The sequence below is a fragment of the Pinus tabuliformis genome, chromosome 5_2, assembly GCF_031772625.1.
Source record: "Pinus tabuliformis cultivar Carrire ecotype Pingquan chromosome 5_2, CPIR1, whole genome shotgun sequence".
Taxonomy (NCBI): Eukaryota; Viridiplantae; Streptophyta; class Pinopsida; order Pinales; family Pinaceae; genus Pinus; species Pinus tabuliformis.
Window position 1 is genome coordinate 670837586 of NC_142306.1, and position 24301 is coordinate 670861886.

A 24301-nucleotide genomic window follows, 5' to 3' on the forward strand; every position below is an offset into this window, starting at 1 on the left:
GGGCAGATTCCTTCCTCCTTATTTTACATGAATAAGGTTGCCTGCATAGACTTGAAGGAGATATCGATCTCCATTCTCTTTTGTCTGCTTCTGATGTTAGGTGAGCAGTTTGTGTAGAGAAAGCTGAACATAAAGCCTCACCAGTGTTCTGCTCATGTCTAACTAACGCCCATATTTTGATTTGGAAACAATATCATCAGCAACATCCTCAAAACCTGAGTCTTCAGACGGCCCCAATGTATTTCTTTCCTGGGTTGATCGATCAGACCATTGCTTAAGTCCACATGCTCCAGACCTAGTAATACATAGCCAACTTCTTGGTATTTCAATGTTATCACCTCCTTTAATGGGAATGTGCCATGAGCCTCTCTCAGACTCTTGAATAACAATCGAATATGGAGGTGGCATGTGAAACTGTGGATTAGATTCATTGAAAGTAAAGTGGACCTGATGTTTATCCTTCCATTTTGAGAAGAACCCTTTGGGTGACAAATGGACTAAATGATCTCTCATTTCATCATTTGTTACAAGCAAACATTTGAATCTCACAGCTGCATATAGCCTGTACCAATCAATAACATCTGATTTCTGTACACTGGTTAACTCATCTGCTTCCAGTTCCAGCCTTAAAAAATGCTTTCTTCTCCGCTGTAGATTGATGCCTCCCCTTTTTGACAAGGAACCTTTATATCAGATAGAAGTTGAAACTTGGCTACCTGGTGTTGTTTACTCTTTCGAGCTAGTTTGTCTTGAAATTGCATAGATTGCCCATTTATTTCGTGCCTCCTCGCTGTATGCCACTCTTCAACCAGATTTTCCAACAAATCAAGCTGCATCTTTGGTGTGAAAACCACAAAGTCAGGAGCAAGTCCAGCATGATTTGGGAAGGCCCGTAAAACAGATAAGCAGAATGAATGAAAGGTTCCAACACGTATGCCGACAACATCTAATGAGCCTTCACCACTGAAACATTGTTGAGCAGCTGCAATGCACTGTAACCTGTGAAGAAGATCTTACCCTGCTCTTCGTGTGAACGTTACTGCAAGAGTATCCTTTGGAGAAACACCCTTGGATATCAAATGTAGAATCCGATGACAAATAACCAATGTTTTTCCTGATCCCTTCCTAGTTGGGTTATTGCCAGGTTAAGTCGATTCACTTGTTCCAATTTCCCTTTGCAAAGATGGATGCCACCCCTTCTCAAAGTCAATATGAAATGTTTGTGCTGCCCTTTGAAGAGCTAAAGATAAATTACATAATTTAAATCAATACATTAAATGATTTCTTCTTCAAAACCCTGTTTTGAAGAAGAATCAATCTCTGACATGAGACGGAGTCTAACAGTTCCTTCACGCAATTCTGTTAATGTGTATCTAAAATGCAACAGAGTTCACATACTATCTAATAGGCAATATCACACCTCATATGCAAAATTTTTCAAACGAAATAGATTATGATGCCTTAGTATTGCATTTAAACCATTGCTTTCTATAGAAAACAAATTCTTCTCCATCAAAGCTTTAACAATAATGCTTCAAACATGTTTGTTCATTGTTTCTTTAGCAATTATGTTTCAAAAAAAACAAAAGAGTATTTTAATTTCACTATGGACTATTGCTCAACAACAAGCACAACATAAACAATGTACAAGAAAACACACTACAAGAAAAAAGGTCATTGGTGAGGGTCATGCCTGTGATGGACCTTTAAGGTCCGTCACCAATGTCGCATATGGTGACGATCTTTAAAAAAGCATTGTTGTAAGTGTATATAGTGATGGTCCTTTAAGGTTTGTCACCAAAGCCGTTTTCGATGACACTTTTGGTGGGGGTCATTAAAGGCTTGTCACTAATTCTCTCTTTGGTGACACTTTTGGTGAGGGTCGTTAAAGGCCCATCACTAATTCTCTCTTTGGTGACACTTCTAGTGACAATATTTTATTGACCCTTACCAATGCTCTTTTTGGTTACTCTTCATGAGAGTCAAAAAATGTTTATCATCATTGACCATTTCAATGAGTTTTTAATGATGCTTCATGCCTATGACAGACCTTTAAGGTCCATCACCAATGTCGCATATGGTGACGGTCTTTAAAAAAACGTTTTTGTAAGTGTATATAGCGATGGTACTTTAAAGTTTGTCACCAAAATCATTTTCAATGACACTTTTGGTGAGGGTTGTTAAAGGCCTGTCACTAATTCTCTCTTTGGTGACACTTTCGGTGAGTGTCGTTAAAGGCTCATCACTAATTCTCTCTTTTGTGACACTTCTAGTGACGATATTTTATTAACCCTCACCAATGCTCTTTTTGGTTACTTTTTGTGACAGTCAAAAAATGTTCGTCATCATTGATCATTCCAATGAGTTTTTGATGACTCTATGTACTTTTTACTATAGTTTTTGTCAAAATATAATGATTTAAGACCATTGTTGTGGAGTCTTTTTCATTATGTGTCCAAGGTAATAGTGGTTATAGTCAGTCATTTTGTTAAGAAGTAATTAGTGTGTATCATTTCCCTCAAGTCATAAGAATATAGTTTTCCTATGAGTCAACACATGTGTTATGGCTCCAAAATTTCTTCAAAGTTGTTAGAAAAAGAAATGATAGAGGTAACCACAAACCAAATTTGAAGATTAGGATCTAGCCTTCCTAATTCTCAGAGAGGGCTCTCTCTTTATGATTAAATTTGTTTAAGTTAATTGATTTTAGGCTAGTTATGATTGTACTTGGGTTTTGATTTGGATTTGTTGGTGGGATCACTGAAAAGAGGGATGTTTTTACCATTGGGCCATGGGGTCAAGTGTCTAGCAAACAGGACTGGATCAAGTTCTAAAAATAGTGTCTACAGGGCAAGAAAGTTGAGTTACTACATATCTTCAAAGGCTGGATGGTGAAGTGTTTTCAATTGGGTCCAGGGAGAAATTAAGGGTTCCTTAGGCCAGATTATGAAGAGAATGAAGAGGTCAACCAAGATGTGAGAGCAATTAAGGGTTCTTAAATCTGGATATCGGAGGAAAACATAGAAATGATTAACTGTGCAAAATAGAGTGTACTTAAACAAATTCTGAGTTAATTCCTTCAACTTTTAGATAACACTTAAGATTATAAAAAACATGAGAAAGTAACAAAATCAAACAAAGAAAATACTTCACTGCAATAGCTCAACACATGAATCCTGTAATGCAATCTCTTTATTACTTGCTCCAGTCTGCTGACTTGAAAAGTGGTACAATAACCCTTAGGTTTATGATCAAAATAACTCTACAAATGTATAGAAATCCACACTCAATACTTCGAATTATGAAGTATTTATACAAAAATAATTTACAAAATATCCCAAACTATCTTGGGAACTAATCTAGGAGAAAGAAAAATCTTCATGCAAGAAGATAGAGACAACTATTGAACTGATGCTTGTTGTCCCTGCTTATTAGGTTGTGCTGGCTTTAATCCTTGATATTTTTCACTTTAATATGTGCTTTGTTGTTTGGTCTTCACGCTGGATGCTCTATTCACTCTGATCTTTCAATTGATATACTTTCACCTCATACACTTTGACCTAGCTGACTTGTCAATATCCTTTTACTGTGCCCTTTTACTTTTACTGTACATTTTTACATTTTTATTGTGTATTCTACAGTAAATCATTTAGTTTCTCCCATGTTTCAGCATTTGGTAGTTGGATATTGATCATTTTCCTGAAAATCTCATCTGCCTCTGTATACTTGGCAAAAGTAGGCTTATTGACAAAAAGGTGTTTTACCTCATGATGGACGTAAAGAAAATTCTCAAAATTTGATATAATACTTTTCCAGTAGGTATGCCCTTCATGGATGAAGTATTCACCTAAGCTCTGGCTACTTCTCAGATTTTTCTGTTATAGTCCTCCTGTGTCATCAACTTATCATTTATTATCAATGGATTCGGTAAACCATTTTGCGTCAAAATTTCAAATTTGACCATAAATCTGTCAATTGCCAGTTGTATGGTTTGGAACTTATCCTCTAGGTTTAACATCAAATTCCTCTTGGTGAGGACCCTTTTAACTTCCAAAATTGTACCTGTTCTGTCAGGTATCTCTAATTCCTGTAGCTCATACTTGTTCTTGGAGTTGAGGAAGTGAATGATCCTTGCAACTTCCTCTGGCATGTCTCCAAGTTCTGCTTTGACTCTTTGTATGGCTTCTGTAGCCTGCTTTATTAAATCAATCTGTTCAAAAATAACTTGGATAGATGGCCAAATATCATTGACAGAGTCAATGATATTGGCCCACAATTGTTCCTTAGCCTGACCTAGGGGTTCATTCAGTGTCAGTTCCTTCTCCAGGCTTTTTATTCATTCATTCATCCTTGTAGACTTCTGTTGTTCTTCTTTGTGCATGATTTGGGCAAGCTTGTAGTCAATTTCCAGGTTGGTCACTTTTTCCTTAAGCCTATTCATCTTAGTGGTCTGAATGGACATTTCTTCCATTGCTTTGACCAACCTGTTTGATTCATCACCTATAGACCCTATTGCTGATGTAGAGGGTGTAGATGTTGGCAGTGTTGTGGCCATTGGAGCTGTGGGAGCTAAGGATGATGCCAAAGTGGAAGGTACTGCAGTGGTTACTATTGGAATAACAGTGGTAGGGGCATCCTTAAGACTAGCTTGTTTTTGTTGAATCAAGTTATCCAACTCTTTTTCCATCTCCTTTAGTTGATCATTCAGTTGTAACACTAGGTCCATCATCTCTTCATGATTGGTTTAGCTCTCTAGGACCTCTTTAGTTTGTGGGTGTTCTAAATGAGGTAGCTTTAGCTGTTTCTTGAGAGTTGCTATGTCGTGAATCTTCTTTTTTATCAATTTTTCAACAGCCTTAATTTCTGTCGGATCATGGCCCAGCTCAATAACCAAGTCCTCCAATGACTTGATCCTGTTGTCCTTGGCCTGTGAGGATGCTTTCTCCAATTTATATTGGGTTGTGATGTTATCCAGTGAGCCCTGCAACTTGTGTGTAGCCATGACCTTTCCCTTAAGGGTGGAGTAAATCATTTCTACAACCAGTTTATGAAACTCTATCTGGTCAATGGTATGAACATCCCTAGCCAATACCTCAAAATCGGTCATCCTATAATCCGCTGAGGTCTTTGGTTGCTGAACAGTGGGCTGCATAAATGAGACTTGCATCTTTCCTTCTTTGATGTCAAAAGTTGACATCAACCTGCTCTAGTTGGCTGCTATATGCTTGAAGTATTGGGCGTATGTCTCAGCGTTCACCTTCTCATTCCTCATCTATATTACTTTATACCTATCTTTAATGTCCTTTTCTCTATCAGCTGACCTAATGAAAGAGGAAACCTCAACACTTTGTTGTCTCTCAATCATTTGAGTGTTGGAGGTTGATGGTTGTTGTGTTTCACCTGAAGCAGTTGTGTCTTTGCTCCTCTGCCCCATTGTTTCAGCGTCAGTTATTTCTATTGATTCAATGTTCTCCTCCTGTTCAGACACAGGATTCAATTTGGGCCTTTTTTTGAGCTCAAAAAGCTCATCTGTAGTCTCCATGGCAGAACTAGAACCCTCTTCCCTGTTCCTCTTTGGATTCCTCTCCTCATTAGCTAGGGTATGTAGGATAGGAGGAATATTCATGGGTTCCCCTAGTTCTGGAACCTGCAGGAAAGAACTTTGATCATCTTGATTTTCCACATCAATGAGTGTGTTCTCAACATCCACAACTGTGTTATCCATGCCAACAAATGTATTTTCCAACCATTCATATTGGTTGGAAAACTGTTCAATATCAGGTCTTCGGTGGTGGATGAAAGGTCCCAATTTGACCTTGAGTCTAAAATTGTTTATGAACCCATGGGGTTCATACTGCCATATGAAGTTGTTTCTAAATTTCATCTGTTGCAATATCTTGTCAGCCTTAGGTCTAGTTTCTTTGTTATTACATATGAAGGGGCCCAATTGGTTCTTTATTTTAAATTGGGTCTTCTTCCTAGCAGATAGGAAGTTGACTTCATCTGAATTGATGATTTTCCTAAAATAATCCAGTGCAAGTATCCTCATAGGGAGGTATTTCGGTAGCTTATAAGGGGCTAGTTGGCAGCCATAAACCCTCATCTCAGTGTGGTTATGGTATAGGTACTAGTCTCCAACCTTGTTGTTATTAGCCAACTGTTGCACCCTCTTGATTTCTTCGCTGATTCTAGGTTGAGTGTTATTGGTCAACATGTTCATGACTGGGTAGACAAATGAATCTATGAAGTCTTTGTAGGTGAATGATGTGGAGTATTTCTGGATCAAGGGTGTCCAGTAGACCACTGATCTCTCTTTTCTATTGGTATCCAACTTCTAGATACTGACAAAGAATTTATTTGCTTGATAATACAGAAACATGTGAAATAACACTGAAGAGTATTTGAAAACTCTTTCAGTTGGCAATCTGGTGAATTGTTCATGCATCCTATCTGCAATGAACTGAGCATAATTATACATGATAGTAGGAGGCTTTCATGGGGTGAAAATGGATAGAAAGGTCAGGATGACTTCATCCACATGCTCATCTATGGTATATCCTAGGATGTAAGAGATCATGGTGATTATATGTCTGCCTGTCTCTGAAAAAATGGTGGCAACATAAGGTGGAGTATCTGTGGGAGTATGGTGGTCTTCTATGATGAAAGTCTGGAAGATTTGTCTTATCTTAACCAGGTCTAGTGTGATATATAAGTCCAATAGGTCTCCAATAGATAACGGGGTCTCATTAGGGCTAGGTTGGACTTGTAGAATTTGGTTGATAGACTCTGGAGTGATGGTGAATAAGAGTTGTTGGTTAGGGGCAACAATAGCCCTTTGGTTAGGGATATAGCAGGCATGACATAGCAGGCATGACAAAAATGAATGATATCAAGGAATGGGTGAACTTCTGGGAATAGGTATTTGGGTAAATTGGATTCCCACATATGGATGTCATCGGTATGGTTCAGGAATATATCCTTACTCTAGCAGTGGAGCTTTAGAAGGTAGGTTGGGGTAGCAGTATCTTTTATTTGAAAATCCTTGTCTTCTAGTGCCAAATGGTCGATGTCCTGGTGAGGGGTTGACATAGGTCTCACGTCCAAAGAGGTCTGGGAAGACATGATTGAGTTTATGGATTGGGATTAGGCCTGTACTGGTTGTAGAAGTGAGGTTTGGGAAACTCTGGTACAGTGAGAGGGTAATTGCAATTTGCAAAAGAAGGGTTTCGAGTATACAAGCAAATTACTCTTCAATTATGGAAATGTATTAATTAATTTCAATTAATTAATCTTTAAACTTGACTGTACGTTTTCAAATTGAGAGGGTCATTCTGGTTTTCCCAAAAATACCTAGAATTTGGTGGTATGGGCTACAAACTAGTTCAATGGTGAGTGCAGAGGGTACAACTGCTTCAGCTGTGAACTGGATGCTTGAATTAGGTGTCTGAAGCTTGTTTGGGAGGTAAATGATAGTCAATTTTGGTCCCAGAGGCTCAAGGTGTCGCAGAAAGGCTTGAGCAACATTCACAGTGCAAACGAGCAAAAAGAGTTGAAATGGGCTTCTCCGGCCTTTTAACCAGCAATGATTACAATTTGGCACGGGATTTTACAAATGAACAGTGGATGGTTTTGGTTTGGGTGGGGAGGTTGTTTCTTGGGCCATCACACCGCTTTTTGAGAGTGAGAGTTGTTTCCTTGGGAGCACGCGATCTCTCCTGGGGCTGCCACATAGCAAAACAGTGTCCAGCCAAAATTGCGAATCTCGCATGCTCTTGGGATGGTAACGGTCGGATAATGAACAAGCACGATATGGATACATGTCATCAAATCTATGGGTGGAAGATCAGACGACTGTCATGTGGTCAATATGCACGGAGGGAAACAGAGTCAAGATTTGCGGGGCCTGGGGAGTTAATTAGAATTAATTGTAATTAATTAATAACTAAGCTCAAGATTTAAAATATAATCAATGGGTCTAATGGAGTGGGACCAAGGGTTAATGTGGTGGGGTTAGTTTAACTACACCAAAGGCTGGTGGGTTAAAAGGTTTTTGTTGAGGAAATATGAATCGGGGAATTAATTTAAATAATGTGGGGAAGGGGGGGGAACTTAGGATAAGGGGTTTTTATGGGTTTTGAAGGGAAAATAAGGAAATTAATAAGGGGGAAGGTGATTTTTGCAATAGGGAATGGGTTTCACACTAGGGAAAAGGGTTTTTTGGGTAGGGGGATGAGTTTTGGAAGGTAATTTACTAGGGAAATGTGTGAAACCAAGGGATAAGGGTCAAAATGAAGGGAAAAAGGGTATTTAATGAAAAATGATGAGATAATGGGGAAATTAGTAAGTATGTATGTGGGGGTGAAATGAAATGAGGGGAAGTTAATAAAACAAGCTTGTGAACATCTTTTCACCCTCATAAATTCTCCTGCATATGAAACATAGGATTAAGCATGATAAATGTGCTTTTGACCAAAAAACCTTGTACATTTGCAACCTTTCTTATACCTACCCATTATTTATCCTAACATTTTTTCTTCACTTTCTTGGGTGCATTTAAGCTAGCAGACCCTTTATTTCATTTTATTTTGACAAGAAAACTATCTAATTCTAACCTTATAACTTCCAATGGCTCAGATTAAGCTGATGAGCACATTTTTATTCTCTACCTAACTACTGATCTGCCAAGGTTAAACAATTTGGCTAGATCTTTATTCTCTATCTATCAACATAAAATTCAAAACATGAATGAGTCAAGATTAAGCTATTTGACCATCATGGGTTGTGGCATTTATGACAAGCTGCACACAACCATTATTTTGCATAGTAAAGTAACAAATAGTGTCACTTGAATTTGCACACTTTCATGATCTGTTTTATTTTTTGTTTGGTGTTCATATTTTTGATCTTTTTATCTTTGTTTTTGTCCTTTTCTTATTCTTTTAGGACCTACCCTCTTTATATTTTTTAATTTTTAATATGAAAAACATTTTGTAGAAAGAAAAAGTATGTACAATATTATAGGACCCTAACAACATGAATCATATCTATTAGGTTTATTATCTAGCAAATTTCCTTTAAATAAAGTTCCACTAGTGTGTGTAGGTGATCCAAGTGGATGTTGGTGGCCACCCACCTATCCCACTTGGACCCCCACAACTGTCTCTTTCAGTTTTTCAGTTTCCTTAATTGTAGTATAATTTTCTATTTTTTGCAGTTTTTCAGGTCCTAAACTTTTGGAGTTGTTTTGAGGCCCTAAACGACGTTTTTTGGGCAATCTACCGCTAGTGATTTTCTAATAAAATCATATTTTCCGTCGTATTCCTTGGAGATATCTTTCCAACGGGATATCATGTGCATCAAATCGAGATAATATGATTAAGTCATGACCTCGGGAAGTTGGCTGTCCAACTAACTCTAATGGGGTACATAAACTCTTGGTGTTACATCTACTCGGGTTAGCATTTTGGTTGTTTAGGATTTTCTCTTATTGTTCAATAATAAAAAGGCCCTTGAGCCTCATTGTAACGCATTTTAGAGGCATGTAGCCATCACATCTCTTCTTAGAGATAAGCTACCATTGCCCGAGCTAGTTTATTTTCATTTCTATTTGTAAGCATATTTCAGTATTTACATTAATGAAATGAAGTAATATTTTTGCTGCATCTATGTATTTAAGGCCATCTCTGTAATTTTTTATGTTCCTGTTTAAATCCGGAATAGTAGGAACTATATTAGTTAATACATAATCAATATTTGTCAATTATATTAATGAGAGAGACCTAACACTCCTCAACACTCATGGCACACCTTAACATGCTTTGGAATAGTACACTAACATTCCTTGGCACCTCACATGTCTTGGAACATCTTTGTACTTAGAACATCTTTGTAAGAGATGCTCAAGGGCACATAAAATACATCTTCCATGGCCACTTGGAAAAGGGTACCAATAACATGGCTGAACGGCTAGCTTTAGATCAATGCTTGGAAACCTTGGTGGAGGCAAATTTAAAGAATGTTATCATTGAAGCAGATTCGGATTTAATCATCAGAGCAGCTAAGAAGATTCACAATGGAACTTCGCTAGATAAAGTGTCGAAGCACTGGAAGCTACCGTAGGTTTTTCATCGTATCCACTTTCACTTGCAGACCCTTGAAACAATTAGATTTGTTCATGTTAGAAGGAAGGAAAATATGCTTGCAGATCGGCTGGCCAACGAAGTTGTGGCTAATAAGGAAAGGGATTCTCGGCAAGCATGGGAGTTGTTACCTGAAGGGAAACTGCTAGAGGACGATTTCATCCTGGCAACCAAAGATTGGGATTTATGGATGAATAGTGTTGATCGAAGGGAGACGGGAGACAAGAGTGAGGAAGATATCACCTAATTTGTTTATAATTATGGGATATGGTCGCTCTCCACAATTTTGTTAACTTTTGGAGGAATGATACAGGTTTCAAGTCAGGCAATGATGGAGAACTAACTGCCTGGGTGTATTTGGCACAGCGGGTTTCTGTTGGCGACTCCGGGTGGAAGGCTCAGCAAGGGTTTCAGGAAGGTTCTATCTTTTTCACGAAACCACGAACTCAATACCATAAGTGGTATTGCGCACGGGACTTAAATGGTATCTGATATTCTGGTAGGTGCATGCGATTCCACTCAGTGGGTAACACGTGGCATTGATAAATGAGAGAAAAATGCTCTCATCGTGTAGTTATCCTCTGTGCTTCTTGTCCGTGCGATATCGCCAATGACTGTTGGATCAGGAGTATGTATTCAACGACTGAGATGGGTCGTGCTTATCACCTTAGGGTTACGGAGCTATCGCTATTTATTGGACCCAGTTTAGAGTTATGGTCGGGTTCGTGTGTAGGGGGCAGTGGGGTCCACTGTGGGTCCCTATATGGGCCCTGGGCTTTCCACGAAACCATGAACACAAAACCCCAAAACCGTATATGGTATATCACGCGGGACATGGCTGGTATTTGGTATTGTAATAGATGCATGTGATTCCACTCAGGGGGTAACACGTGGCATCAAGAGGTGAGAGAAAATAACTCTCATCGCGCAGTTAACCTCCATGCTTCTTGTCTATGCGATATCCCTGATGGCCTTTGGTTTGAGACTTTGCTTTCAACGGCTGGGATTGTTTATGCCTGTTGCACAATTGTGGGTCTCTTTGTGGGTCCCTTTGATTGTTGGCCATTGGATTTGGGTTATGTTTTCAACAGTGAGGATTCAGTTTCGTGGACTTTTATTGTTGCCTCCAGGTCCGTGTGATGGATGCAGTGGATACCACTTTGAGTTGTTTGTAGGAACCTCTTTGAGCTTCGGTCCCTGGTTTTTGCCACTCCTGCTGTCTGGGGCACTCTGTATATTATGTAATTTGAGCAGATTAATAGAAGGTTCATCTCTTACTGAGAAAAAAAATAGTATAGATATTTGCTGGTATTACAATTTTTTTTTTAATTTTAATTTTTAGAAATATTTTTTTTCTTCACAATTAAATTTAAAATTTCATAAAATTTGTTATTTTATATATATATATATATATATATATATATATATATATATATATATATATATATATATATATATTCTTTTTTCTAGGTTAAGACTAAACTAAGTACCCACGGGGAATTGAACCAGTGACCTATCGCAAGGAATGCCTTAACAGCGCACCCATTCACCGTCAATCCAAAGCCCCGTGGGCTATTTTATATATATTTATTAATTGAAAAGAAAAAAAAATTTAAAAAATGATTTTTAATTTTTTAAATATTTAATTTAATATTGTAATTTTGACCATAAACTAATTACAATATAATTTGTCTCTAGGCATGTATAATAATGAAAATGACTAAAACCAGGCCAAATCACTAAATTTAAGATCTAATTGTCATGGTAAGCTAAGAATATCTTGCAATTCAGATATACTTTTTGAAATTTAAACAGAGATAAAGAGGAGGGCCAAAATCAAACCCAACTCACTAAGCTCACGGTCACTGATTGTCTAGACCAAAACCAAACCCAACTCACACTAAGCTCAAGATCAAATTATCAAGTTTATTAATTGTCATTATAATCTAAGAAATAACTTATAAATCCAATATACCTCCAAATATATTAACCATCCAAACCTTTGTGAAATTTAAACCCAGATAAAGAACACCAAAAGAGCAAAACTAAATCCAAATCACTAAGCTGAACATCAAATTCATTGATGGCCACTGTAATCTAAAAATAAATTATATGAGTTAAATATGCTTCCAATTATTTCAACCATCCAAACCTTTGTGAAATTTAAACCCATAAAGAGAAAAAGAACAAAACAAAACCCAGAGAAAGAGGAAAGCCGTAATGGACCAAGATCGTTGAAGAGAGATCCCAACCTCAGTGGACCAAAATCCTTAATTGTAAATACTAGAAATATATGTTTCGCATAAACTCTTACCAAATTTTAACCAAAAAATTAAGTTGAATTTGACCAGATTAACTTACATCATATTAATACACTCTCAGATCAATGTTGCATGGATAACTATCTCAGAGGAGCAAGATCATATGACATGGACGAGACAAACACTCAACAATTTGATTTTTGTCAGAGAAATATACAAGAGTATCTGACGTTCTCTACCCATTGCAGAGGATCACATTTGGTTTCAAAAATTATGGTCTAGGGAGTTTCCACTAAAACTTAAGTGTTTTGGATGGCTGTCCTTACACAACAAAATTCTCACTTGGGAGAATCTTACCCATAGAGGCTTCATTGGACCTAGCATCTTCTCCCTCTGTATGCAGAATTCAGAGGATGTTCTTCACCTATTTATGAGGTGTCCTACAACCATAAATATCTGGAATTTTGTCCTAAACATTTTAGGGATTGTGGCTACATGGAATTCTAATTCTTTGGAGACATGCCTTAAATATTGGTTCGAGTCTCATAAAGATCATTGCACTTTACCACTCTACATTTTCTAATTTCGAAATATTTTTTAGAATAAAAGGGTGGATGTGAGAAAAAAATGTTGGGGATCGTGGCTTATTTCTCAAAAATTGGACCAAGGAAAAAAGTACATAAATTGAGAAAGGCACAAGCATTGGATTTGAGGCAAAAATGACAAGAAATGAAACTGAAAAGTGGAGCAGAGATTGCTTTTCTCAATATTTTGAATGACTAAATAGGTTACATTGTAAATATCAATAATAAATAACTGAAGTAAAACTGGACACCTATGGAGTAGAACTCAAGTAAGACTAAACTGCTTATGACACCTAGCAGACAATAAATCAAATGTGATGACACCTAACCAACAACTAACAAACATTGAGATTAATATCTCAACATCTCCTCCTAAACTCAACTGTTACATGTAGTGACACTTACAATGCCTAGTTGTTCTCTTTAAAATTCAAATACATTCTTGCCCAATGGCTTTGTGAAAATATCTGCTAGTTGATATTTGGAACCACAGAAAGCAAGTACTATGTCCCCATCATTGAATAGCTCACGGATGAAATGAAAACGAGTGTCAATGTGCTTTCTCTTTTTGTGGAAAACATTATTTTTTGACAAGGAAATAGCTTAACTATTATCACAGTACATTAGAGTTGGCTCCTTATGAATATTTGAAATATCTTTCAATAATCTTCTCAACCATACAGCGTGACAAGCTGTTGAATTTGCTGCTACATATTCTGCCTCTACAGAAGATATTGAAACAATTGATTGTTTCTTAGATGCCCATGAAATCAGATTGGTTCCAAGATGAAAGGCATACCCTAAAGTGAACAATTTTCAGAATGTTTATAAAACAAACCATAATCTATTGTCCCTACAATATACCTTAAGATCCTTTTTGCAACCTTCCAATGAGACATCTTAGGTGTCTACATAAACCTAGAGACAAAACTTGCTACAAACATAATATCAGGTCTAGTTGAAGTGAGATATAACAAGCCACCAAATAGACTTTTATACAGTGTGGAATAAACTGGTGGTGTTGCATCGTCTTTGGTCAGTTTTGTGCTTTGAGCAATTGGTGTATCTTCAGGTTTGCAATTGGTCATTCTGAAATTTTTTATGATATCAGTTGCATATTTTTGCTGATCGACAAAAAATCCATTAGCAGATTGGTGAATTTCAATTCCTAAAGAGTATTTCATGACTCCTAGATTTGACATGTCAATCTTTTTTTGCATTGCTTCTTTGAAATCTTCTAACATCATATTTCCTGTATAAAGAAGATCATCTACATAAAGGCATATGATCACAATTTTACCTTCATGCATTTTGGTATACAAAGTTGGCTCATGATTACTTTTGAGAAAACCACCTTTGATGAGATAGGTGTCAATGTGACTGTACCAAGCTCTTGGAGCTTGTTTCAAACCACACAAGGCTTTTTTCAATCTGTATACCTTATGCTCCTGTCCCGGAACTTCAAAACCAGGAGGTTGCTATACATCAACTTCTTCCTGCAATATACCATTTAGGAAAGAAGATTTTACATCACGCTGATAGACTTTCCATTTGTGTTGAGCTGTTGCGGACAAAATGGTTATGACAGTGTCTAACCTTGCTACTGGAACAAAGGTTTCACCATAGTCGACACCAAATCATTATGAGAATCCTTTGGCAACCAGCCTTCCCTTATGTTTCTCAATCTCTCCTTTTTCATTCAACTTGTTCTTATATACCCATTTTACACCAATTCTGGTTTTGTCTCTTCGGAGATCAACTAATTCCCAAGTCTGATTCTTCTCTATGGCAACAATTTCTTAGTTCATTGCTTCTACCTATTTTCTTTAACCGCTTCCTCGAAATGAGTTGGTTGTGATGAAAGAAATGAAAATACATTATGTGGGTCAAACTCATGTTTCTTCTCATATATTTCTCTGACGCTTCTTGTTTTCTGATTGTCTTATGAAGATGTTGAATCACTGGTGTTTTCACTGCTTAAAGATCTACCATTTTCACAGTGGTATGGTTCTTCTTCAACCTGAAATCTTGGAGGTTGTGGTGGATAAAAAGACTGACTTGTAGCTTCATCAACTTGATCAGACCAAGATTTATTTTCAAAATTTTTTACATCTTTGCTTAAAAAAAACTTCTTTCTAACTAGATTATAAAGTCTGTAGGCATTTGATTGCTCACTAGAGCCTATGAAAATACATATTTCACTCCTATCATCAAACTTCTTTCTTAGCTTCTCAGGAACATGTGAAAATGCTACTGATCCAAAAATTCTAAAGTGAAATACATTTACCTTTTTACCATCCCATGCTTCTTGAGGAACTGTATCTTTGAGAGTGGTTGTTGGAGATCTATTGAGAACATACACTGCTGTCGAAATTGCTTCATCCCAATAATTGTTTGACAACTTCTTCTCATGAAGCATACATCTGGCCATGTTCATGATTGACTAAGTTTTCCTTTCTGTTACTCCATTCTGCTGTGGAGTATATCTTCTTGTGTTCATTATGATTCTTTGATGTTGACAAAATGCTTTGAAGTGATTGGAGTTGTACTCTCCTCCTTTGTCGGATTTGAGTACTTTGAAAGGCTTTCCACTCTTCTTTTCCGCCTCTGCTTTGAATGCTTTGAACCTTGAGAATGTATCTGATTTGATTTTGAGGAAATACACCCATGTTTTCCTGCTATAATCATCAATGAATGTTAGAAAATAAAAACTACCACCAATACACTATGTTTGCATTGGGCCACATATATCTGAAAGGACAAGCTCCAAAGGCTCTTTTGCTTTAGAGGAAGATGCGGGAACACTGTCTCTTTTATGCTTGGACAGAACACAAATTTCATAATTACAGTGTTTATCATTCATAGTAGGGAGACCAATGACTATTGATTGTTTCTGAAGCTGATTTAGACTTTTGAATGGTATGTGGCCATATCTAGAATGCCATAGCTGAGACTCATTTATTCTTGACACATTGTGTACAAAACACTGTGAAAGATTTCGACTTCTAAGAATCAAATGAAACATACTATTCTTGGTATTTTCAACCTTAACTATCAGTGTTCTACTAGGTGGTTTGTTATAGATATAACATGTGTTCCCTTGAAATATTACATCATAACCATGTTCCATCAATTGTCCTACACTAATGAGGTTATGCTTCAGATTTGGAACATAATAAACATCAAGAATGTATTTCTGCTGATTCTGTTTAGTAAGAATAAGAACAATACCTTTTCCTTCAACTTTAATGGAAGAACGATCTCCAAGAGTAATGTCTGATGTTATGGAAGCATCAAGATGAGAAAGCAGATTTTTGTTACCTATCATATGATTGTTGCAACCACTGTCCAGCGACCAAAGATCCTTGTTGTGAGTGTCTTTTGAAAGATTGCATGAAATAAACATTGTTTCAAATGATTCTCCTTCATTGTTGGAGAGATGAACATTGCCTCTGTGTTGATCTGACTATTTCTTTTTGCATTCATTTTCATAATGCCCAAATTTCTTGCAGTAATAACACTGGACATTATATTTTCTCCAAGGTCTGCTTCTTTGAGTTTGATTTTGTGGAGGTCTCCATTGCTCTGCTGCATGATGATGTTCTGATCTACCTCTGCTTCGGCCTCTACCTCACTTGTTGCTGCCTCTATATCCTCTGCCTCTGCCTCTGCCAAAAGAGAGTTGTGCTTTGAAATCTTGTTCCATGGAATCTTCTATCAAGTTGAGTCTTGTTTCGTGTGCTAGAAGCGATCCAGTCAACTATTCTACTGAGAAAGTTGTAAGATCTTTGGATTCCAAAATGGTTGTTACAACCATGTCATATTTCTTGGGCAGACTTCGAAGGAATTTCTGAACAATTTTCTCATCTGAAATGGTTTCACCGATGAGCTTGATTTGATTGACTATTCCCACAACTCTTGTCATGAACTGATCCACATTTTCTGTGTCAGTCATCTTTAGGGTTTCGAACTATGATCTCAATGTCTGTAATTTCACTGTCTTCACTGTATCATTACCTTGATATGCAACTTTCAAGATTTCCCAAGCTTCATGTGCTATGGATGCGCCTATTATCTCGTTGAAAATAGAGTCATCTAACGAGTTTTGAATCCAACATTTGGCTCTGTGTTCTTTCTTTTTTAGTTCATTCGCTGCATTCCTCTGATTATTAATCATGGCCACACATGCTTGTTGAGTCGTCTCTACATATGCAGTTTGAAGTGTATCCCAACACTCTTGGGCTTGGAAGAAGTCATTTTCAAAAACCAAAACTCATAATTTTTACCAAACAAAGTCTAGGTCTATGGCAAGTCGGGGTCTATGGCAAAACGCTAGAAAAAACCATTTCTTTGAATACAAAATGTTCACCTTTTCTTTTAAATCTTTTTTAAAAATATTTTTCTTTTCAAATTTTTATAAAAAAAAAAAATTAAAAAATCTTTTTACATTTACTTTGAAAGTTTTTATAAAAAATACTTTAAAAAAAATACAAACCCAATACGTCTCTTTCTTTCCAAATTTTTATTTAAAAAAAACCTTTAAAAAAATAACAAACCCTTTCCTTTTTTTTAAATAAACTCTTTTTAAAAAAACCCTTTTCAACTTCATGAATAGTTTAGAATTTAAAAAAAAATCCAAATGAACACGTGAATGGATTTTGATAACAAACCCTTTCCTTTTTTTAAAATAAACTCTTTTTAAAAAAACCCTTTTCAACTTCATGAATAGTTTAGAATTTAAAAAAAAATCCAAATGAACACGTGAATGGATTTTGATAAAAAACTTTGTGACCTGGTTGACTTTTGCTAACACGGCGGAAAGAATGGGTAGGCAGCGTGCTAAAGCCTTCCGTCCAGACTGAAGACGAGCGTTACAGCACTAACTCACTGTTTATAGATAGGACGGAGCAACTAAGGCGTCTGATCTGCTTCTCACTATTCAGCGTTAACGCACTGGTTTGATTCTTGGACAGCGTTAGTCTGCAAAAAAAATCAGGCTTTTCTTCAACACAACTTCTCAGCAAACTTCGTCTCACAGCTTCTTCACTTTGCTACAGTTTCTGTAGCGAATCAATGCTCTTTTCTTGTCAATACATAATTGGTGAACTTACTCTGATATGTGTTGTTCTGTCAAAAGTCTTATCCAGTCTAAGCTCCTATACCATGACAAAGAATGAAACTGAAAAATGATAATAAATAACTGAAGTAAAACACTATACTTATGGAGTAAAATTCAAGTAAGACTAAACTGCTTATGACAGCTAACAACAATAAATTAAATGTGATAACACCTAACCAACAACTAACTAACAGTGAGATTAATATCTCAACAAAAAATTCCCGGTTAATTTTTTAATGGAACTTGCTTTAACAATTATTGTGGCAACAGTGCTCTCATTATTTCTGAACCAAACACATTCTATCATTTCAGTAGCTTTGTGGGAGGGAGGCAGAGGCTCCAACAACAGAGTAGAAATTATAACTTTATGGGACACTCTCTTCCCTGCAAAATGGTTCAACATCAACAAATTACAAAATGGTTCAACATCAACAAATTACAGGTATTTGGGACTCTAGGTGCATCATTGTCTAGATTTCGAGCCTCTCGAGTTTCCACCCTCCATTGTTGGATTTCGGGTCTCTCTAATTTCCACCCTCCATTATCAACAAATCCCTCCATTGTCGCGCATAAGATTAGTTAAAGGTACTTAGTCAACAAATACCTTTAACCTCTCACATAGAGACACATCTACAAGGTACTTTTCAGCCAATCACATAGAAACACATTAAAAAAACATAATGACATGGGAGACAAGCTTTCAAAAAGAGAAGTTGGGAAAACTCCAGGAGTTATATTTTATGCTGCATACAATCCTGAAATCGGCGTTGACAAGGCAGTATTTGCATCCTTTAGCCTCTCCTACTTTTCACAAGATCTAGACTACACATACACAAGTTTTGACATTTTGTTTGGAAATTGTTGTGTATAAAGAAACAGATCTTTTTCTAACGACTACTTACTAGGCATTATTTTGACAGAGAAACAATATATATCTATCTTGGAACTGTTTTGTAAATTTTCTAAAGATTACTTTTCAGATATTTTGGAGAAAGAATCACTATGTAAGTGTATGACAGAATCACAGATTTATATACTGATCAGGAAAAGAAATATGTAACTTGAACTTTCTTTTTTATATATAAAGTCAGACTTATTTTCTCCCTAAAAAAATAAAAAACTTACATCATATTGAAATCTCCCATAAATACTATGAACGAACATTCGAAATAACATCGCATTTCTTTAAATCGAATTTTAAGAAGAGCAACACAGGAATATTTAGTAACAAAAATTGCAACAAACGATACAATTCTCTGAAGGAATCTGTTAATACAGTAGTGTTATATTGGGAGTAACCGAACAAACTCCGGCGTACAGTTTCTTTTTCATTAATAAGAATCGATCGATAAAGATTACAATTCAAGAATCACCTAACAATGCTGACAAGCGGGAGAGGGTGTCGACAATCCGAGTCACCGCATCATCCCAAATGACTTATTCATTAATTAATGACTATAGAGAGTCTGAAATAGACTCCGGCTATCCTTAGATTTGGCGTCCTTCGAAAGTCTGGCCGAATTGCCAGTTTGAAGGAGCAACATTATATGAAACAACTGTCTTGCCATCGCTGGTTGTGACCCGGAACGAAAGGCTTTGTCCATTGAGGTATGAATTGCTTTGCCAGTTCTGTCCCCAGTTGCGTGACATGGGTTGCCAATCGGTCCTTGACCCTTTTATGGAAACGGCATGGACATCTCCAGCTCCTCCAACGTTTGTGATGAGCACGAGGTTGAAGTATGAGTGGCCATTCACGCTGAAACGAATTCCTCCCTTCCTCACGCAGGGGACCCTGCTTTGCCAGCCTCTTAGAAATTAGTAGAGAGTGAGAGAAAGACTGGAAATGGTGTGAGAAATTGAACTCAATTAGGTTATGCAAATGATCACGGGGCAATGTATTACCTTCTGTAGAGGATGGGGACGATCCCACCCCTGTACTTGGCGATATGCTGAAAAGCGGGCTCGGCCATATCGAAGTGTTGCAGGGGTGGGTTGCACCATCCACCGTCGTTATTGGGGAGAGCGTTATTTGGCGGGCAGAAGTTGGTAGCTGTGACCCTGACAGTCCCTGGCAAACACCATTGAGGGTCGTCATTGCATTGCATTTCATAGCAGGCTCCACAGCTAAGGCCATTGTTGAAAAGCGCAGTGCTCAAAGCAGCAGTGTTGGTTCCATAGCCTTGGCTGTAAAGATTACCGTACCCACAGGCCCCACCTGCACCATTTTCACAGCCAGAAATTCAAGTTCCAAACAACCAAAGAAGATCCTAATTCCTATAACACTGCATTATATATGAAATATAGCAAACAAAAGATAGAAGGTTATGGAAGTTTACCCATTGTCCCAGAGGCATCACTGCCACCGTAGAAAGTGGCATGAGCAGACTCCCAGCCTCCATATCCATGAGCTCCAGTTAATAACCAGATGAATGTTAACAAGGAGGCCAATGCAATACCCTTTACTAGTTCCATCGATCTCATGTTTACCATACTAAGCAACAGTAGGAACTACCTAGAGCAGTACTTGGCCTAAGTTAAAGGGGCTGTTCTGAGAATCGAAGCAGAAAGGGGGACTACTTATTTTGCTGGATTTGCAATCTTCTGCAAAGTATATATAGCGTGTTAATGCTATACCCTTCCAACAGTTGTTGCATTCAGAATTTTGAGTTTTTCAAAGTAGTGTCATTGTAAGTGTATGAACTGAATTGTATATTGTTTGGTAAGCAGCACATGGGAAGTACACGCACACCATGTGTCCTCAGTTGGCCCACCTGCACATGCTGCAGCAATTAATTAATGGTCTATATTTTTACACAGGGAAAGTTATGAGGTGGCTCTCTAGACAGGGATATTTTTCCACCCATGTGAAGGGGGCTGGACTGCTTTTGTCCCTTAAATGACACTGACACGCATTTTATATCCTACACCAAATATTACAGTAGCGCCATAACTCCTCAGCATATTGAGAAATGACAAACGCGGGATCTATGGATGCTTCAGTTACTTTGTAGTGTGACCATGGAAAACCAACTCACTGACAGGCCGGCCTATGTACTGGAAGCTTGTCGTTTTTGAGAATGTGCGATTCCTAATATTTTATCGGTTTTCCACCAAAACAGAGACGCGTTTCTGAATATAAATTTATATACACTTCCACGTCTGGTTTATTATTCTTGATGTATAGTAACGTTTCCATTTATTTTTGTTTAACATTATCCGCAAAGAATTTCAACCAGCGCTGTTAGAACATCTCTTTTCTCTCTATTTTCTCTCTGCAATTAATGAAAGTCTATGATCAATCGATTATAATCTCGCATCCTTATAAATTTGAAGTAAACTGGCATCAAATGTAATAAATTTTTTTTCTCCTTTTTTGGACTATTAATAAAAATCGGGAACGGATATTACCAACACAAAAAAACTTAAAAAATTTGAAAGTAATCTGATATCAACTATTAATTTATGTCCATTTGAAATTAGTATTTATATTTTAAATAATTAATATGGTTTAATTAATTAATTATTATTAATATTTATTAAAATATAATTTTGAATTGGATTGTAATTTTTTGTTATTTAAAATATGTTTTCGAATATATTTATTATATAATATATAATAATATAATATTTTATTTTTTTAAAATAAATTATATAATTCATATTTAAAATTAAAAAAATCTTTATTATATTTTTAAAATTAAAAAAACAATTATATATATATATATATAAAATTCATTTTACTATTTTGCTCACTATTTAAAAAGAAAGCAAAACAATTCTGCATACCTTTTTTCATTAAATACTAAAAGATACGAGCTCCATATAATTTTGATGGTACGATATGCTTTGATAATTGAGTAAATTTACTTTATTAACGATTTTTAAATTGATTTATCAGCTTTAGATTCCTATATAGCATTCAATAGAAATTGTTATAAAACTAATACATGAATATAGAATTTATATTATTTAAATAGTTTCGGGTAATTATTAAAATCTGAAATTTTTATTTTTGAAATTGAAATTAGAATTTTAAATATATAAAGATACGTATATATTTTTTTTTTTATAATAATTAGTGAATTAGTAATTTTTGAGGATCGTTCATTATTATTTTCAATTTTTTAAATGTTAAGTTAACATGTTTTGGGAGAATAAAATCTTGGTAGAGGGGAATTAAAACAGCTAGCTACTACTCAAGCTGTTTCTCTTTAACAATATATATAATATTTATTTTTTATAAAGTTTTAATTAAATAATTAAAAAATCCTTTCATTAAAGAATTATTATTTATATGGGGTGATTTACGGGGAGGAAAGTGTGGGGGCTATGGCGTTTCCTCTATCCCGCCTCAGATTGGGGAACGCGAAAACAAACCCTTGAGAATGTTTTATCCTAGGGTGCTTTGATAGGAGGGTGCCCATTATGGCCTGCCACACCATGATGACAATGCTAATGGTATTATGTTGATCGTCAATTGAATTGTGTGACAATCAGTCTCTCCTTCTTGTGAAGGAGTTAGGAGTTACAATATCTCCCATGGTGCTCAATATGAAACAATTCATAGAGTTGTTTCATGTAAAAAGGGCTTCATAGGTTTTGGTGGGTTCAAAGTATGCAAAGGTTGTTGTGGTTTTACAATGGTGAGGCACTTAACCAAACACATACACAGTTTTCACTGATAGAAAGTTGTCGATAATGACGACACCTCCACCTTTTGAGGAAGCTATTTCCATCACTGCTTTATTTCAAATTGGTATTGTTATCTTACATTATAGAATTGGTTTTAGTGCTTTGTTTCTATTCCCCTGAAAGTTAGATAACCCTTCATCTACTCAAAGGCTCGTGTTTATGACTTTCTTCTCTCCTCTAGTCCTCTTCTTATGATCTTTCTCCCCTCATTTCTCTCTGCTTCTTGTGCTCCTTCCTAGGTTCCCTTAGTCTGTTCGGTTTTTGGGCCTCCCATCTCCTAGTCATGCCTCTTACCCCTCCTCCTATCAGCCTTATTTTGATTTATGCCTAGGCTTCCTTGAGTACTCCTCGTAAGTATCCTTTCTAACAGCTCTTGGTGGTTGGTATCTTGGGGCCTACCCCTTCCCACCGCCCCCCCATCTTGATATGATTTTCTAGGATCTCTTTTTGGGAGGGGCTTATGACGGTGTCATCTTTTTTTCTGGCTCTCGAATGATTTGGCACCTACCCACTTCACCATACTTCTTAAGTCTATTTGGACGTTTGCTTAGGTTTTGTTACTTTGACTTTTCCCACATGCCCCGTTAGAGAGAAAGAGTTCAGAGGGTTTCCTCCTATTACCAAGAGTGAGCCCACATGGGAAATACTCACATGCACCATTACTTGTATGAATTTACATTGCACTATTGTGAACTCATGCCAGGACATATTCGGGGAGAACTCATATGTGCTAAGGGGGAAGCTTCATCTCATAGACATCCCCTCTCAGGCATGGAGGTTCTCATTGAATGGGAAAATTGGATACTAGATACTGGACACACCAGATGTTGTTTCAACCAATATATGCAAACTATTGATCTTTACTGGAAGATGAAGTTTCTACATTTTTGGATTGGCACACACATCAAGAAAACATTCTTCACTCCCTTGAGCATCTTCATCCACATTTGAGGGACCTCAATTAAAGGATGGAGAGAATTGAACAACATCTCAACATTCCCCCCTCGGTGGGGAAACATCCAAAGATGCTAAAGATCTCATCTAGGTTGTAGTCTTCAGATCACTCTGCTTAGTTCTTTATATGTCTATGTCTTATGCTTCTTTCAATACAATTGCTATTTTGCTATGTTGTTTTGATCACTTTCTTTCTTTAATTTTGTTTATTGTTCTCTATGAATACTCAATTGTCTCTCTCCTCTCTATGAAGAGTAAATTTTTGGGTATGGTAAGTCTCCCTAGTAAGAAACTAACCTGAATGTTTCAACTTTTCTTGTAAACTCCAAATTTTAAAAGTAATAAAATTTTCACCCTACAAAAAAAATATTTAAAAGAACTATTAATTATAATAAAAATATAATAATAAAATTTATTTTTTAGGTGGTACAGTTTTAGTAACTAAAATAGACTATTACAATACATTTTAATCATATTTTTAATCTCAGCGATATATTTGGGAGTGAAATTGTGATTTTTGATTGATTAAAAAATAAATTCAACACTATAAAA

The 24301-nt window shown here is 36.5% G+C and overlaps 1 protein-coding gene across 1 annotated transcript; it reads right to left on the reverse strand.

The window, feature by feature from the left end:
- Positions 1 to 19398: 19398 nt before the first annotated feature.
- On the reverse strand, positions 19399 to 20743 carry LOC149160875 (expansin-A1-like). Its single transcript, XM_089436810.1, has 3 exons — positions 20440 to 20743; positions 20006 to 20318; positions 19399 to 19895 (listed from the first exon to the last, which is right to left on the reverse strand). Exons 1-3 carry the CDS (start codon positions 20591 to 20593, stop codon positions 19592 to 19594), a joined length of 771 nt encoding a protein of 256 aa, XP_089292936.1. The 5' UTR covers positions 20594 to 20743; the 3' UTR covers positions 19399 to 19591.
- Between the last annotated feature and the right edge of the window lie 3558 nt (positions 20744 to 24301).